General features: G+C 30.7%; 1 protein-coding gene across 1 annotated transcript; it reads left to right on the top strand.

Annotated features, from left to right (window-relative positions):
* The first annotated feature begins 2235 nt into the window (after positions 1–2235).
* LOC140889771 (protein GLUTAMINE DUMPER 3) lies at positions 2236–2649 on the top strand. The gene has a single exon (XM_073297498.1). It carries the CDS (start codon positions 2236–2238, stop codon positions 2647–2649), a length of 414 nt encoding a protein of 137 aa, XP_073153599.1.
* Positions 2650–20320: the final 17671 nt, after the last annotated feature.

Here is a 20320-nt window from a genome sequence, read left to right as displayed (position 1 = left end):
CGTTCTCGACAAAAATAATAATAAAATATTTGTTTGAAACATAAAAAACCGACTAATTAAAATGACGGGATAATTTATCTATATTACTTTGAAAAACTTATAAATAAAACGATTTTCTTATATAAACAAATATTTTGCACGATAAAAAATATATACAATTAATTATCCGTTAAAATGACATCAACTAATTGATTAATGAAAGAAGAGTGCGGGAAAAGGCTGCATTTACATGATAAAACACATGCATACACATCATCTTCGAAACCGTTCGCGTCGTTTGAGGTATTTGCACGTTACGTGTTTTTGTTTTTAATGATTAAATGGCATAGCAAAAAGTTTTTTTCATTTTCCTTTTTCTGGGAAAATGTATTTTTCATATTGTAATTTTGTATTTTTGACAATTTTCATTCTTTTTCATTTATATATATTGTTGTAGATGACCAAAATGAGTCAAAATCACAAATATATATATATATATATATGACCAACAAACAATTTTTCCCTTCTTTCAAAACAAAAAATTTCAATTTGGTTTCTTTAACCAGTTCCAAAAGATTAATTAACAAGCACTAAAATGAGAACTATATATGCACTCTCTTTTGTGCAAGTTCAATTAATTTTGTTCATGTGCAAGTTATCAGGAGAAGCTAGTTTTAATCGGAAACAAGAGATAGAAGCAGATTTCGGATGTGATGAGCTGCATCTAAATACTGTACGTAGTTCAATAGTTTCTCGTTTTATGAACAGCTGATGACAATAATTTAGATTATACGATAGTTTAAATGTTATATGTCAATCGCTCGTCTAAAAAGAATTATTATTACACTCTACACACATTTTGCTTATAAAAACTAGGGAAAACTGTAAATTTAGTCATCTATGTTTGTCACTTTGCGATTTTGGTCCTCTATGTTTTCATATTTCAGTTTTAATCCTGTATGTTTTGATTTTTGGAAATTTCGGTCCTTTTTTATTAAAAAATGCTTACGTGAAATTGTACACGTCAGCTCCACATCAGCACTGAATTGGTGTCATGTCAGCGCCACGTCGGAAAAATGACTAAAATTGCCAAAAAAATAAATATAGCAGACTAAAACTGAAATTTGAAAATATAAAAGACTTAAATCGCAATGCGACAAACATACAGGACCAAAAAAACAATTTTTCCAAAAAAAAACTACCTAACCTTTAAATGACAGCTTTGATCTAGAACACAGGCATTCGTTCTCAAACTTATCAAATTAAAGTTGATTGAAATTGGCACATTTATAAAAATTCAAAAGGAATTCGTGAAATTTCAGTTATTTACGATTATAATTTTAATTTCGGTCCCATTGTAATTATTATGAATGATTACCTTTAAAGTTTTTTGTGAGATATGCCCACTTATTAAAAATAAATATACACGAAAGCGCTATCTAAAATAGATCGCGCGCTAGACACTAATTATGAGATCAATAATTATCAATTATATTAAGTGTTCAAGAGGTGAATAAGTTGGTAGAGTTGCGGACACTTGACTAGGGTCAGGAGCTTGACTTCACCTATCCAACATCTTTTTGGATTAGCTAGTCTATCGAACATTGTTTGCTTAGTGCGGTTTATCTGACTAGGGTAGTGTTCAGGCTAGCTATTGTGTTAGTTCGAAGCTTATCCAGTACGCACCAAAAAATAATGACTAAAGGTTCTCAGCTCATAAAAAAATAATTACCAATAATAAAATATGAAAAAAAAAATGATTGAAAAAAGACAATACAATACATACGGGTGAGTCTTTTGTAAAACAATATGATCAATCTAAATATATTTATAATGGAAATTAATAATTTTTTATGGTCGAGTTTGATCATAGATTCACATAAAAATGATTTGTGAGAAAATCTTACAGATAATTTTTATGTCTAATTTATCACCAACCTTTTTTTTAATAACATGGATGGCATCCGATCAAATCAAGTTCAAGTGCTTTCCACTATCTATCTATTTGGATATATATTCAGACAGCACAAAATATGTCGACCCCTCTCCCTCTTTTCTGATTATTACAATTAAGGACACATTTCACTAAAAATAACAAACACACCCTTCTCCATCCCCTTATAAAAAGCCACCTAGACTCACTCGCCTCTCTCCAAGCCACCACCGCAACCTCCTCCCCCGCCACCGCATAATATACTCTCAGCTCACTTCAAACTAGTGGGAAAACATATATAAGCCGCCCCGGAAGGTTTAGAAATGGGCAGCATAGGGTCTCCGACATCGCCGGTGCAGAGGTCTCCGTGGCATTCTCCGGTGCCGTATCTCTTCGGAGGATTGGCGGCCATGTTGGGTCTCATTGCTTTCGCTCTTCTGATCCTCGCGTGTTCCTACTGGAAACTATCCGGCCACCTCGAAAACCAGGGCGACGGTGAAAGAGACCTCGAGGCGGACGGCGGCGAAGCTAAGGTGGCGCCGCCGGTCCTCGAAGAGAAGTACCTGGTGATCATGGCTGGCCAAGAGAAACCCACTTTCTTGGCCACTCCCATGTCGAGTAGAGCCTCGTCTTTCGGCAGTAAGAGCAATTGCAGCACCAGCAGTGGAGAAAGTACAGTGATTTCTGAGGAAGATTATGAACCGCCAGAAGCGGTGGTGGCGGATCGAGTCCATTGAAAAATTCTTGGATTTCTGGTGATTTTAGGTCGAATCGAATCCTGGGATTTTTTTTTTTTTTTTTTTTGAATTTTCGGGTTTAATTTGCTGTGAGGGATTCGGGATTTGTAAATAATTTTTGTAGCTGGAATCAAGAAATGGAGAATATTATAAAGTTACTTTCGATGCATATACTCAGATTGTTTCCATTTAACATATGGATGATGTTTTTTAATTGAATGTTGTTTTTTGTTGCATGTCAGCGTATACAATTTAATTCACAAAAATTTCCGATCGGATTGATTTCAAATCAATCTAATTCATGAAATGTATTAGGAATTTAGGATCGAGTAGATATGTTTCACATATATAAATTAATTAATGAGGCTGTCTTAAAAGTTAAAACAATCTACTAAATTTAATTTAATCCTGAACGATAACACTCCAAATCTTTTTTTTTTTTTTTTTTGAGAAGAATAACACTCCAAATCTTGGTTCCTCATTTTTGTGTTTCTATCATCTTGATTGTTAAAGGATATTTGTTCGTTTCATATATTAATCACAAATCAACGGTGTTGAATTAAATCGCATTTAAGAAGATTGTATATATATATGTTATCAATATGATATCTTGTAAGTGATTGATGAGATGTTAATATAAAGATTATAATTTATTATTGGGAGTTGATATTTACACTACATTTTGTGTTATTTATATTTCATTTTATGTGTAAAATATGTGTTCAATTTACTCACAAGTAGAATACAAATAACACAAAATGAAATGTAAATATCAACTCCCTTTATTATTGATTTGGTTAGGGGCTACGGATAATAATTTCCCACTACATCGAATTATTTTGGTTTTAGTTTTGTTATGTGAGATTCATATATGATTCATAAATATTAAATACACGTAAACAATAAAATAAACATTTTCTTTGATCAAAATAAAAAAAAATACATTTAATTTTATCATTCTCAAATATATAATCAAGTATTCAAGTGTATATATATACTTAATATTACTTTTTTTTTTTACAAATATTCGTTTTCATTAAATGCAATTGTAATTACTTTCAACAATTAGTAATTATATAATATTGTACGTTCCAACAATTTTCTTAATTTTCCAAGATTTGGATTCCGAATTTGATAGAAAATGCTGAGATTTCAAACGCAACCCAATTAATTTGAAAAGTTATTTGTTTTTTCCATTAATTTATAATTATCACATGCATTATTAATTTATTATCAAGGGAATGGATAATATCGATCTGGAGCCGAAATAGATGAGATTTGTTCTTTTTACGGAACTCATAACTAATAAGTGTAGTCCTTTAATGGAGTGGTTAGGAAATTAAAAGGCGAGAAGGAATATAACCAAATTTAAAAATATCAACTTTTATGTTGAATGTACGTAATGCTTTTGAAATATAAACTTTTTATTCTTTTTTTTTTCTTACAATAACTGTTTTTTTTTTATAAAAAAAAATTGGAATGAATTTGCTGGTAGGACATTGTGATACAATAATTGTTTTTATTGAGTTGAACAATCTAAACGTGGTGTTTGAGCTATTGTACCATATTTAAGTTGCATAACATTTGATAAAACGACAAACAATGTGTTATAATTAAAATAAGAGCCAATGTTAAACATCAGGAACGTTTTAAAATTTTGAGTTATATAATTATCACCAACTCTAACTTCTGATAAATAAATAAATAACGATTGTAAGATGGATGTACCTAGCCACAATCTTTGCAACATGGTGGGAAAGGAAAATGAAGACAGAAGCTTTGGGAAGGTTCAGAACATCAATTATTATTAATATAATAAAAAGAAATTTAATTTTGCCAATCGCGGCGAGCCGAAGTAGCAAAATGGTCAGAATTAAACAGTTTTCAACATTACGGAACTGTTCAGTACCTATTTTTGGTTTATAAATCTCTGAAGACGATGCTGCTTCTATTTAATGATAGCTGTGACTCTTTGTTGGACTTTTCTGTAGCTTACCAAGCACCAGCGTCAAATACAATTTATTATTATTTTTTTTCCTGTGGGTGCATTTCGCTTACGTTACGTTACGTTACGTTACGATATTTATTACAATTCACCAATGTTAATGGATCGAAATCATGGGACAAAATGAATTTTGCTACAAATCTGTAAACGGTTACAGACACTGATTTCAAATATACTGTTGCAGAATCGTGTAATTAATTTATAACAAAAACCAGTCTTCAATTCACATTTTTATAAGCGTATCAAACCAAAATCCAAGATTGATTTTTTTTCCATAAATTAATTATAAAATTAATTTTTATACAAACACTATTGATAAATGGATAAATTGGTATATGAATTACTGTAAATGACTTAATTTTTACATGACCAAATTAAAAAGTCAAATTTACCTTTAACCTAAGTTGCTTCTTTATGTACTACTACCATTATTAAATCAATTAACTACATAATTTCATTTTCTATATTATTTTATTGATTATAATTTAAAAAATATTATTTATTTAAATTATATTATGATAAATGATTATCAACTCAAATTATACAACAAATAATATAATAGTTCTGCACTTCATGATTTTAGCATCTTTATTAATTTTATGATTTTTTTGCTCTTGTTAAATATAAATAAAAAATAAATATGTTATCATATTTTTATCAAAAAATTAAAATATATTTTACTTTTGTATATGATTTATTTATTTAGTCTAATTTTATCGATAATATCATTAAGTATGTTTAAGGGAAAAAATAATACTTTAATATAAATAGGAAAAAAATACCATGCGCGCTATTATATATTTATTATATATATATTTAAATAATAATTTATTGGAAAAATAAGTTTTTTGGTCCATTAACTTGTCCATGTTTTTGTTTTGGTCCATTAACTTTTTCGATGTGGGTTTTGGTACACTAACTTTCTATTTTCGGCGTTTTTTTGTCCAATTGCATACGTGTCAATTTCTGATTGGTCCAAAATGATTACGTGGACCAATCAAAAGCTGACAAGTATGCAGTTGGACCAAAAAACACTAAAAATACAAAGTTAGTGTACCAAAACCCACATCGGAAAAGTTAATGGACCAAAACCCAAAGGGAATAAATTTACTGGACCAAAAAACTTATTTTTCCTAATTTATTAATGTATAAAATTTAAATATAGTTGAAAAATAAAACATATATATCTATTTATTATAATTTTTATAAAGATATAAATGTATTTTCACGTTTTTAATCAATAAAAATTTATCTACTTTAAATATCGGAAATCAAACTTAACTTTACATGCAGTCTCTGTAAAAAAAATTGAGATGTTTGCGTCCTTTAAACAAAAAAAAAGGTTCTACATGACTATATCTAGATTCAAATGTTTTTTCTTAGACGAAAATCGATACAAAATATTGAAAATATGATGCTCAAATATAATATTAATCTATGATTTTTGAGTACTCAAACATATATGTAAATACTGGTATTAATGAAACAGTTGTCATTTTTTTTTCATTAAAATCGGTACAAAACTTTAAAAATATGATGTTAATATATGATATTTGAGTACCAAAATTTTAGATATGATACTAGTATATGATTTTTGAGTAATCAAGCATGTGTTTCAAAGGTTGATATTAATAAAATTATTCGAATTTTATACCCAAAATCTTATCTTTTATCTCAGATATAAACCAGTTAGTCCTCGAATATCATATATCGGCAACGTATTTTCAATTTTTTATATTGATATTCACCTATGAAAAAACATACGGGCCCAGGGAGTGCAAACACATTTTTCTGACATGAACTGAATGCAAATTTGATTTTGAGTTTAGTTATTTAAAGCAAGTTTACCCATAAAATAATTCTGAAAAATAAAATATTCAATTTTTTGAATTCACTAAAAATAATTGGACTTAAAATGAATTTTATTAAAGGGTGACATTGACTTTTGTATCTGGATCATGTATCAATTAAGTCATTTATAATAGTTCATATATCAATTTGTCAATTAATCAATAATTCATGTATTAAAATAAATTTTACAACATTAATAAATAAAGGCGAAAGCTTCCGAAACTTTATCTTTCACGTAATTAAAAAAATGAATAGAGAGAAAGATATATATTTTTTTGAATCAAGAAAGAAAGATTAATTGCTCCATTGGTGTAATTAGGATTTCGTACAAGAGCAAGGAAAATAATAAAGAGAGGCACGTAAATTTGCAAGCAAACTCGTTGATAAGAGTGTCGTTTTTTAGGCACGTAAATTTGCAAGCAAACTCGTTGATAGAGTGTCGTTTTTGGCTTGCTTGTTATTGCTTAGAACCGATAAATATCTCTCTATTTTTATTTTATTATTATACCGGGTTTATAGTACGTTTCGCACCCAAGACTTATCCTATTTTTGGAATTCATAATGTCACTAGGAAAAAAAAAAAAAAAATCCAACGGTGGCAATACCTCTCTAAAATTTCTTGAAATTTTTGAACTTCGTTTGGACAACCATTTATAATATTTTTTAATTTTTTAAAATTTTTAATAAAATGTTTAATTTTTTTTTTTTAAGAAAAAATTTGTATTTGGACAACTATTTTATAAAAATATTTTAACAATTCAAAAATAATGTTGTTCATTATTGCCTTGTATAGTTCAATTTTAAAAAAAAATCTGAAAACATCTTTTAATTGTTCTTTAAAAACTATATTTAGAGAATACTTTTTAACAATATTTTTCAAAAAAATTTTATAAAAATATTGTCCAAACACATATTTTAATTTTTTTCACTTATAAAACTCTAAAAACGCTTTTAAAGTATACTTCCAAACGGAATCTTAAATTTGTTCCAGAATCCATTGTGACACAAATATTTATTATTTATAGAAGCTACTTAATTAAATAACATTTGTTCACGGTTTGGATAACCGCTCGAATTGAAAACCGAACCGTTAATACGGTTCGATTTTTGGTCTTCGGATTTTCGGTTTTTGGTTCGGTTCGATTTTTTTCCTGCGGTTAACCGAACAGAACTGAAAAACCATTTTTTATTTGAATTTTTTTATTAATCAATTAATATTTGGATCAGTGTGTGATGAAAAAATTAATTACATTTCTGGAAAAGTGAAAGAGCAAAAGCCGTCGTTTGTTCTTAAAAAAAGCATATATAGTTGGTTTGATTAATCATCTAATTAGTTAAACATGCATGACTTGAATTGTGGATTCAACTTGAAAAATGTAATGATTTAAAAGAATATTGATTTTTCAAATAGAAAGAATTAAAAATTAATGAAGTTATTTTATTATATTATATATACACGTATTTGAATTATATATTACATTATTTTTTATAAATTCATAAATTATTATTATTTAAATTTGAAATGTTAACAATTTTTTTTATTATCAGTGCAATTATTTTCAAATATATTTTGTGAAACAGTAAATCACAAATATTTTATTGAATAAATTGTTAATTTTCCCCAAAAACTATTCATTAACAGAATAACTAAAAGTATTTAGTTTATTTTTTTAAAAAGTTTTTTTTATAAAAAGAACGATTAACCAAAAAACCGAATCTGACCTTCAATTCGGTTCGATTTTCAGTTCGAAGTTTCAGAGAACTGAAATTTCATTTGGTTCGGGTGGTTCACCCAAATGAACACCCCTAAAAATCAAAATTTTTATTTATTTTAATCAGAAATTAATTAAATACGTGATGATATTTAAATCATGGATTCATCAATAAAACTTTACAGATCGATCAACAAATTTTTTTAAATCTGTTTAATAACACTTTTTTAAATGATGATAAAACCCATAGTCACTACTATTTGGTGCGAAACCCTCAAACTAACACAATAAACTGTAACAACACTATCATGTAAATTGCATATAAAAAAAATTTACTGTGTGACATAATTATCCGAAAAATGTTAAAAAAAACCAAATTTGGACTCCTGATCATTGATGAAATAATTACCCTACCAACTCTAATAATATTAGTCACCCGTAGCACTTTCTTTATCGTAGACGTGGCATGGGCCTCCAGCGCAGTGTAGCGTGAGTCGCGCATTAAATTATCAATTATTGAATTCCTTCTCAAATCTTACTAAGCAGTCAAATTTTGTATGATTTTTGTAAAGAAACAAGAAGTCCTTTGTCTTTCTAAGGTCAGGCATGCAATTGGTGGACAGCAAATTAATGTTTCTTTTGATATAGTAAATATATGTCGTCACCAGACACCAAATTTCACACAGAGTACTGTAAACTATGTGCATAGCCAAATTTTGCTTCATAAAATATTTTATTATTTCACAAATGTATTTATTCGACAATTTTTAATAAAAAAAAATCAATTTGCATGCATGTGTGAGCACATTGTAATTTAAAAAATATTTTTAATATAGAAATATTTAGTAAATTATTACAAAATCAATTTAACAATGACAACGGATAAAAAGGTTGCGTATGAATGAAAAGATTTCAATAGATCAAATCATATATTCATCCATTATTTATGTACACATTAGTTAGATGAAGTAGAACGAATTTCAAATGACACAAAAAAAAAACTTTTGGATATGTTGAAATTTATGAATTTGAAATTCTTCCATCTAAGCACAACCTAAATTTTTTTATATAATATTTATTTTAACCGTGTCATAGTACCCCAGATTCAAGCCTGTGCATACGTGATTGCATAACAAGTCTCAATAATAATTAACTATTTCGAATCTGTCACCGTTTTGCCAAAAATGTTAATTCATATTGTTACAAGAATCCATTATAACTCATCTTAAACTGATGGGTAATAAGTTAGTAACCCAAAATCAAACTTAACCTAGCTAGGCTAGTAAAGTATCGTTAATACTTAGGCTCAACTAAAATTCTTGAGCCAAGCCCACGGAGCCCTCCAAGAGCATAAAATGGGTCAAATTTCTCATTTGCGTTGGAGGGTTTTTGTGAGCACTCTATGACGTCTCTAACTGTTGTCGTTTATGACACACGTGATGACCCACTATTTTCACTTGGAGGGTTAATTGTAAGAGCGACCTAAATTGCAGAACTAATACCGGTACTCCTTCACTCCCCGAATTTCCATAGTTCATATAATTGTTTTGGCTAATTAAATCATGTGCCATTTTAAACTCTTGTTTTTAAAAATAAAAAATTATGCGAGGTGGAATATCACACAATCTTTTCATTCTAAAGACTGTATTGGAGTGAAAACATCAGCAAAAGTATATATGATAGGGAATTGGCAGGTAGTGTGGTACACAACAGCATGCATTGTTATGTTGAGTGGATGTCATTATTTCAGGTTTTTCAACTGTAAAATCATTATATGTTCCGTGAAGTCCATATATATATATATATATATATATAGTAAAATTTAATTTGGTATACAAACTTTTGGTTAAATATCAAATTTATACACGAACTTTTGTTAATGGCTTAATTAGTACATGTCCGCCGGATTTCGGTCAATTTTCGGTGACATTTATGTAGAATGTCCAATTGCCCTTTATTACAAAAAATGCATATTTTATTTTTGATTTTAATTAGATATATTTGTATATTATATTTTTAACGTAAAAATTGATTTGATTAAAATTTTTATTTGTACATAATATTTATTATATCAGATTGATTATATATTTCAACGAGAAGGATTAGATAAATTATATTAAGACATATAATATCTAAATAATTGTAAATAAATAAATTGATATGATAGAAAATAAATAAATATTTTTTTAGCTAAAATTCTTATTTTTGTATACATAATTTTCTCGATAATATTTTTTTAAAAATATTAAATAATTAGTGATTGTGATAAAATATTTTTTAATATTTTAACTATATAAAAATTTATTGAATATATATTTTAATAAAAATATTACGTAAGTTCTACTAAAAATTAATTTAATTTTCAAATCATATTTATAATAAAAACTCATTGAAACACCAATTAAACTTCGCTATAACGTGTCATATTTTTTAATCAACAAATAAAAACTTGAATTGCCTTAGTCCGAAAGTTTACCCAATTCGCACCAAAAGGTACCGGCTGCAGGTTTTCACGTCATAAAAAAATAAAAAAAACAAATAAAAAATTGAAATTTTATTTAATCACAACAATTTTATAAGAGAACATGACTAACAAAAAATTGAAAGTCGTTCTCGGTTTTTATTATGGACAAAAATGATGAAGCTGGTTTTGAAACTAAAATAATATTAATGTTTTAATTAATTTATATTATCAAAAGATTATTATACTCTTTTCTTCATCATAATTTGGTCAAAATCAGGTGGACATGTATCAATTAAGCCATTAACAAAAGTTCGTGTACCAATTTAACATTTAATCAATAGTTTATGTACCAAATTAATTTTTAATATATATATATATATATATAACCGCAAGTAGTGTGCTGGTGGGGTTCATCCATCTACGTACCGTCATAATATACAAGGGATCAATAGAATTAATTCAATAGCTACGTGACACTTATATTTGTGATGCAATAACATAAACTTTCTATCATTACTACTTGAGGAGGCGTGTGAATTCAAATCATATGTAACTATAAGCAAAAAACTCCATCCTCGACGTAAATAAAAGAAACCGTCAGTTACATTTATTAAATATTGAAATGTAATTAAGTATAAAATATTTCGTGGAATAATTGGCTTGTCAGAGTATAAGTATATGTATTATTTTTAAAAATACGTACTTGGTATTCTGTGTTGCAAAATAATTGAAAGAATTATAATATTTAGGGTATCTTAGAGGATCAAAGTATAAAAGTATAGAGTTTTGATATAAGGAAAATTGGTTAGAAGTATCCTAGCCGGTTGTATCTCTTCTTTGTGAGACCTCAAACTTTTGTTACCATCATCATTATTATTACTATTATTTTTTATTTCTCCATTTGAAACAATCAAATTTTTGTATTTTGGCTCCTCTTAGGGGCTCTCAATTGAATAATCTTTGCTGAAAAAGAAGTTTCACAAAGTTGAAGTTGATAAAAAATATATATCCGATCAACTATATCACATGATAGATTTAATGTTTTGGACATATTATTCATTGAAAAAACACAAAAATTTCTATGCATGGGTGGAGCCACCCTTGGACTAGGGTGGGCTCCAGCACCATCTAATTTTTTTTAAAAAATAGATTGATATATATATATATATTAATTGTTATGTATCCCTATGTTAAAAAATGGATTTGAATTTAGCTCCTCATTTGCAAAAGAAAAATAATTAAAGTCCCTTAAATTAAATTAATAAACTAATAAGTATTTCATTTTTCAAATTCAAGTTGAATACTCCCAGTCTTGAAATATTTATTGCTAATTTATTCACATAATTTGACCAAAACCGTCTTAATTTACGTGCTAGGCTTTATTGTTTTGTTTTATTAATAGAAGGTTTTAAGCTACCATGTTGAATGTACAGCTGTCAAAACAGATTGGCGGGGCGGGCCAACCTGCAACCCACCAAAATCCTCTAGTTGGCAGAGCGGGGTGGGCCAGCCCAATATTTAGGTGGGTTGAGAAATTATCAATCCAACCCACCTATTTGACAGTGCGAGGTGGGCCTACCCACCAATTTTTAGTTATATTTGGCGGTTGAGACGGGTTGACCTACAACCCGTCAAAACCCACCACTTAGCGGGACGGGGTGGGCGGGACCATCATTTAGGCGGGTTGGAACTTTGTCAACCCAACCCGCCTATAAAGCGGGGCGGGGCAACCCAACAGCCTCAACCTACTTTGACAGCTCTAGTTGAATCCTACATTTTGGTGATAACAAAACAATATATATGTGACGCCTAGAATTTATTAATTTAATTTTCATGCCTAAATCAGTCTTTAATATTTATGATTTTTAATTATTTTAATTTTCTGTGTTAATTGGCTAAATATTATATTTTTTCCGCGCATTAGAATTTATTATTTTTTTAACTTTTGCGAAAATTAGCATTTTAATTTTCGAACTAGTAAAATCAAATTTAATATTTTAAGTTAGGATTTTTAAACTTGCATTTTTTATTTAGTGCGACTTAAATTGTAGACCTAATTGCTAGTTTTGATTTAGCACTTTTTAAAGGTGTGTTTCACTTTTTCATGAAATTTCCAACACTCTCATTTTTTTAGGGTTTGCCTACCTATACACTTGAGTTCAAATATTTAATCCTAAAAAACACACACACACACACACACACACACACAAAATAATGCATACACATAGCTCGATAGCAGGGGAGAAATCCCCTTCTTCTTCAACCTTCGATCCGCGGCCTCACTCCCCTCTTAAGCTTCCATTTCTACATTTCTTCTTCAGAGTTCACTCCATAGCTGCTGGTTGAGCTATTTCATCCCTATTGAGCTCGATTTTTTTAGCCATACCCAGCTCGATAGCAGGGGAGAAATCCCCTTCTTCTTCAGCCTTCGATCCGCGGCCTCACTCCCCTCTTAAGCTTCCATTTCTACATTTCTTCTTCTTCAGAGTTCACTCCATAGTTGCTGGTCGAGCTATTTCATCCCTATTGAGCTCGATTTTTTTAGCCATACCCAGCTCCTCCCTTGGCCTCGCCGCAGCTGCCTTGGCCGAGATTCAGCTCATTTCGTTTCTTCTCTAGTCTAGGCAAGAATGTGGCCTCCTTCTTCACCCTATATGCGACGTCCCGTATTTTAAAATATTTAATAAAAAAGTTGCGGAAAAAGAGTGATAAAATTTTTCATAACTTTTAAATGATGTAGGGAGTGCATCACGCTAACTCAAAATGAATTTTAGAGTATAACTAGTAACAATATAATTTCGTGACTCCACCACACACAAAATATTTGAAACACGGATGCAACCCTACCACAAATACCTTCTAAAATACGACACGTCAAAACCTACTTCAAATATTTAAATGGGATAAGGGAATGTGAGTTACTATAAACATACTACTACATCAAATACATTTAAAATAATCGAGAAACTTTCATAACAAATATCAAACTAAAATAAACATTTAAAAGACAAAATATTTGAAATCCCAACTCATCTTTAAAAGACTGAAAATGAAAATAATTAAACCATTACTTTTGAACATCGTAAATAAAATATTGTAACAACATAACATAAATAATCATACGTAAATATTTTCTTTTTAAATACATCAGAGCTTTTGAACTATTGTGCCATGCAATGTCTTCGCCTCTTGGACTCTTCAGCCGTGCTACCAAAGCTTTTTAAATCAAAACTGCTAAACCATCTGCACCATTCAAGTATAGTGAGTCTAAAGGACTCAGCAAGATTAAAATATACATATCGATGTCATTATAGCTTCAAAATAATTTAAACTTAAAATGACTTGAGCATATATAACATGATACCTTAAACTTGAAGAATTTTAACGTAAACATCATAGAACTTTAAACTTAAAATCTTGAACATGAACTTCAAAACTCTTAAAAGATCCAAGGAACTTGAACATAGACATTAACTTACTTAACTTTAAATCTTGAAAATAGACTTCATGCATATTCTCAAAACTTTACCATTTCCTTCTTAAATAAACATTTGCACTTAACATCTAATAAATAAAATCATGCAACTTGGACAACATCAAATCGTGAACATAAACCATGAACATAACATAAAAACTTATCATTTTGGGGTGATGAATTATGTGAAATTGTGGCAACCTTCATAATGGGCACATTCATCTTTTCTTGTTGATCAACGCATATGGCACTAAGCCTCATAACATTCGTTCTTTCATTTTAGGAGGCCCCTTTGGAGCTCATCCCAGAGGACCTAACCCGTACATTGAGCCATATTTGGAAAGGTCCCTCCGAAGCCCAAACCGGAGTACCAGTCCCGTATTTCCACCACAAAGACACATAAAACATCAAAATATTTTCATGTATCAACATATCATATATTCATGCTTCATCATAACATTATTCATTCATGCCTCATCATCTTATCATTTCATCACAACTTTTATCTTTCGTCATATCATTTCATTCATTATGAAGCATCATTATTTTATCGTAACTTCCTTCATAACTTTCATTCATGAACATAAAACTTTACTCGATAACTTCATGCATGTCATAAATGATAAAAATCATGCTTTCATATTGAACATAGGTTTCATGAATGAAACATAGATATGTACATGCATCACATAACGTAATCGATCCACATAAGCCGTTCTTTTCGTTCTTGACTTAAACTTGAAACTTTTTGCATAGGAACTCTTAAATAAATTTTAGAAGCCTTAAAAGATCATAACCATGAATTAAGGACCCAAAAATCAAAACTTAAGAAAATTAATTCGAAGCTACAGCGCTCCAGCTCTGAAAGATCAGCGCTGGGGCGCTATACTTGCGCAGCACCAGCTCTGCTGCACTGCATTTGTCATGTATTCAGACTGATCTTTCGAGTTCTTGCACCCTGAATTTGGAAAAGTGTAAACGTGAAAGTTGTAGCCCATGATCTTGTCTTTACAATGCTGAAAACGTCACCTCAATTGAATTTTTCAGTAAAACGTTATACGTATTCTCCCGAGAAGGGTCAGTTAAGGAAATTCAAAACAACCGACACACTTCGGGGCGATTTTGGCCAAACATCCAAAACGATTTTGACAAAACTCAAAACACGAAAATTGTAGAAATTTAAACTAGCTTTCAAATAAAGTAATCCTCATCTCATTTGAATTAGTACACTAGTCTTTATCTTCAAAATTGCAACAAGTGCTGCAAATTCGGAACAACCAAACACATAACATATTTCAAAGATTTAACTTAAAACTTCAAAATATGAGATTTTCTACTACTTATGCTATAAGTTTTGCATAAAACATTTCTTAAAATCTCAAGAACACATAAAGAATTTAAAATCATCATTAAACTCTCGATCATACTCAAAGAATCATCAAGAACGACTTAATTTTCACGATTTCAATCAAACATAAACCATGATCTTGAACTCTTAAAAATCATGTATAAACATTACATAAATCAGAATTTTCATATCAAAATACATATATCTTGAATGGTGGTTTAAAATTTCTTTAAAAACTTGCCTTAATTTAGAGGAGGAGATGATCCAGATTCTTGGTAACGAGTTAACCACGGAACGAGCGAGATCGGAGCTTGAATTTTTTTACAAAGCTAGAAGACCGTGGAGTAAGAATGAAAAAGAAGATTAATGATAGCAGAAATGGGGGAAGGAAACGTGAAGGAGATGGGGTGGCTAAGTCAAGGGAACAATTACATTAATTAGTAGGGATGGTGTGGATAAACGTTGCTATCAATAATAATACATATCATGTGTTGATTGCTTAAAACGCAGTCACAAAAACACGTCTCGACTCGTCTGATAAAAATAATAATATATTTTGACTCGTTTAACAAAAACATAACAATATTATACTTAAAATACTCGTAGAATTATTTTCGACAATAACGATCATAGGATAGTCTCGTATTCTCAGTCCAGAATCAATTCTAATAAAATCATTTAACACAACAAATAAACATATATTTTAATACATGAAACTACAACTTTTAAATCATTTACACAACACATAAGATCATTTAAATAACAATAACGTTTAAATCATAAATAATCAAATGAAATAACTTAAAATTCATTTTAAATTTCTTTAATAATCATGAATGGATTTATGAATTTTCTGGATATTACAATCTACCCTACTTAAAAGAATTTCGTCCTCGAAATTTGACTGATCAATCTCCAAAAATATAAATTTTCCTCAACTAATTCATACAATCCCACACTTACATGCTAATTTCCAATATTATTGTCTTATAAATCAACAATCTGCTACGCACTCTGATTAAAAAATAATATATCGCTCTTATTTTCAATTCTAATCTTATCAAATCAAAACATATCTGTTCGAATCTGCCACGAATCCGCTTGAAGATTTAATTTAGATCGAAACATAACTTTTCAAGTCGGCTGTGAATCTGCTTTAAGACTTAATTCAGATCACCAAAATCCTCAAAATCTTCAAACACGTGATTCCTACTCCCAACGCTAGCTAAAGGTCAAATAAAACGGTAACAAAACAACTTGGTTTCTTCTCTTTTCACCTTATAAATACGATCACTCGAACTTATTTTTAATCACACTCAATTTATTCTTTCTCTCGCAAGTTATTTCTCCAAGATCTCGAAGAACAAGATGAGATTTGCAATATTACTCCTTGTAACTATTATGATTATTCTTCTCATGTACCTTATATTTACCGGTGAATATCCACCTCACGTTTTTTCTCTATTCTTGAATTTGCTTGTACTCATTGTTCTTCCCTTATATTGTATTGTCATAATGATAGAAATTTACTAAGATCAACCAAATTCTCAATTTCATCAGTTAAAACTTAGCATTGTAAGTATAAATTTCGAAAATAAGCTTGTTCCAATAAACTTAATCTTGCAACTCCAAAAGCAATTTCACTTCTCAACAAATTTTTGTGTCACAACTTAATCCTTAATGATTCTTCTTATAGTCCAAAGAAACAATCACCGAGAAAATTATTTGTCAACGAACCTATTCCATACAACAAGAGTATACCAACAAAAAATCAATTATCATCTTACATTACTCATAGTAAAAGTATAACATCCAACAGAAAATAATCTTAACTTTAATGTCCAAAGAAGAAATTTTCATCAACAAATCATGTGCCCTTACGAAATCTTTTAATCCAAACAACGGTATCCAAAGTATACCGACTTAAATCTAAAATGATCACTTATTTTAGTAAAATAAAATCTTTCTATTAACCCAAATGAAAAAGTAATACCAATCTCAATTGATATTTTTGAACAACAAATCAATAATCCCCAAGATATCTTAACCAATTCAGGTTCAATACAGTCACAAATCCAAAAATCCATCCAAAACACGAAAAATTTTCTGTTAAAAATTCAAGCATGATTGATAAGTGTGCTTAGTATGCATTAGTTTATAGCATTTCATGTTTAGTTTGCATGCATTTAAGTGATTTTCGTAAGTTTTGTTAGCATTTTATGTTATGTGTTTGATTTGGATTCACCTGGTTGAATTTTGTAGAAAATGAAAGAAAATTTGGGATTTCTGTGCGTCCAAGCCGCGCGTGCGCGAGAAAGAGTCTCGCGCGTGCGCATAAGGAAAAGTCAGAGGTTTCCAGGGTGAGGCGCGCGCAGGCGAGCTCATGTCCCGCGCGCACGCCGAAGAAATTTCCAGAGAATCTCTAGAGAAGTCGCGCGCGCGCGAGCTCTTTCCTCGCACGCGCGCGAGACATTTGAAGTCACTGTTCTTTTAAGCTGCACGCGCGCGAGACTGCTTAGGCGCGCGCGCGCGTGTCCGTGACCTAGTTTTCGAATTTAATATTATTTTGAAGGAATTTTATTGGGCGCGGTCATATATATAGAATTTGGATGCCTTTGTTAAGGATTTTTTGGATCTTTTTGGAGTACGGGAAAAGCTTGCGGCGGCTAGGGAGAAAAGTTCTTCAGATTTTCTTTTATTCTAGTATTTTTTTACTTTATGTTTTTAAAACTTGGTTTATTGAATCATGTTTATTAGTGAGTAGTTTCTTCTTTCGATCAAGGCCACGTGATTGGGCCTGACAGTTTATGTAAAAACTTGGTTTATTTATTTGAGATTTTCAGACTTAATTGATTTTATTGATTATCAAATTTATCTTCGTCTTACAAATTTCTTGGCCAGTTATTTGTTTGCTTGTTAATCGATTCCAAGTCGACAGAGGAGGTTTCGAATTCGATCACTTTGATTTTCAACATAGTGTAAAACTGACTAGAAATAGAATTCGGTTCCATTATGCGGTTTAGGGGTTAACTGAATTTTCACAGTGATTATGCATTCAAATTTGATTAGAATTACAAAAGATTAGTTCATCAAGATTTGAATAGGTTTAATTTTTCTAGAAATAGTCCTTCGAACAAATTAGGAAAATTCCCGGGAATTATGATTAAGTCTGATATCTTAGATCGATTGCTTGTTGCATGAATTGTCTGGTACCTACGTGTGTCCTTGATCGAACTTTTCCAAAATTTTAAGTAATTCAAAGTTTCCAACTGCGTTCTAATTTGCGTTTTAATTAATTTGATATTATTGCAATTTTATTATTTTTATCTAAAATCTGAAATCATCTTTATTCATTAGTCTAGATTAAGTAGAGATAAATAGATTTTGGTAATCATATTTTTATAGTCCCTGTGGGTTCGACATCTGGACCTTAGTCCACTTTATTATAATTTGACCTGGTTCGCTTGCCAGTAGAATTTATTCATACCAAAAAAGTCGGTCAAGTTTTTGGCGCCGTTGCCGGGACTGTTTTTGATATCAAAATTTTTATTTCACTTGAGATTAGACATTACTTACTTTCTTAAAATTCTGACCTTAATTTCTTGGTGATCTTCAGGTACCTTCTGTTGTGTATGCATAAAACTCGATCAAAGACATTACTACCACTTGATTTGGAGATCGAGCGCACACTTAGCAGGATCCGAAAAGCTAAGAAATCTTTCAATCTTGAACTAAAATCAGAATCTGAATCTGAAGTAGAGATGGCAGACAACCGTATTGTATGGGATATTATCCGTCCGCCAACTGAAGGTTATGGATCTAGCATAGTTCGCCCCGCTGTTGAGGCGAACAATTTCGAGCTGAAGCCCTCTACTATTCAGCTGATTCAATTGCAAGATAGATTCGGGGGTTCATCTGTAGAAGACCCTTACGCTCATCTGGAGCGTTTTCTGTCGATCTGCGACACGTTCAAGGTGAATGGGGTATCATCTGATGGAGTGCGACTGTGGTTATTCCCATTCTCTCTACAAGGAGAAGCTGCTGAATGGCTAGATGATCTGCCTGCTGGCTCTATTACTACATGGGATCAACTTATTCAGATCTTTCTGAATAAATATTTTCCGCCCACAAAGATGGCAAAACTGTTCTCTGATATCATATCATTTAGGCAGAAGGAAGCTGAATCATTAAATGCTGCTTGGACTCGATTCAAAAAGATGTTGAGGATGTGTCCTCAACATAATCTCACTCAAAGTCAGCAGACTCAGACTTTCTACAATGGGGCTGATCAATCTGTTCGATCCATGTTAGATGCTGCTGCCAACGGAAGCCTATTCAGAAAGACACCGGCAGAGGCATGAGAAATTATAGGAAATATGGCTGAGAGCAACATTGGATGGCCAGATGCTAAAAAAAAGAGGAAAGCTGGAGTTCTTGAAGTCGATGCACTAACATCACTTAATGCCAAGATCGATGCACTTACCCATCAGATGGCAGTTATGCAGACATCTTCAGCCAATCAAGTGCAAGTCCAACAGCCTGACGAACAACAAGTATTTGAAGTTGATGCAGTGAACTTTATGGGAAATCAAGGGAGACAACAGTACAATCCATACAGCAACACTTACAATCATGGCTGGAAAAACCATCCAAACTTCGCTTGGAAAGCTGCAGATCCTACAGCTAACACATCGAAGCCAGTAGAGAAGAAGCCCTTTTTTGAAGAAATTATGATGAAATATGTAGCTGGTGTTGGAACACGGTCGTTGTCCGGATTGAAAAAGAAAGTGATACCCGGTGCAGCGGAAGTTTTAAA

The sequence above is a fragment of the Henckelia pumila genome, chromosome 3 (genome assembly GCF_033568475.1).
Source record: "Henckelia pumila isolate YLH828 chromosome 3, ASM3356847v2, whole genome shotgun sequence".
NCBI lineage: Eukaryota > Viridiplantae > Streptophyta > Magnoliopsida > Lamiales > Gesneriaceae > Henckelia > Henckelia pumila.
This window is presented reverse-complemented; position numbering and strand designations above follow the sequence as displayed.

Coding starts and splice junctions, on each gene's coding strand:
- LOC140889771 (XM_073297498.1), top strand. CDS start 2,236: ATGGGCAGCATAGGGTCTCCGACATCGCCGGTGCAGAGGTCTCCGTGG.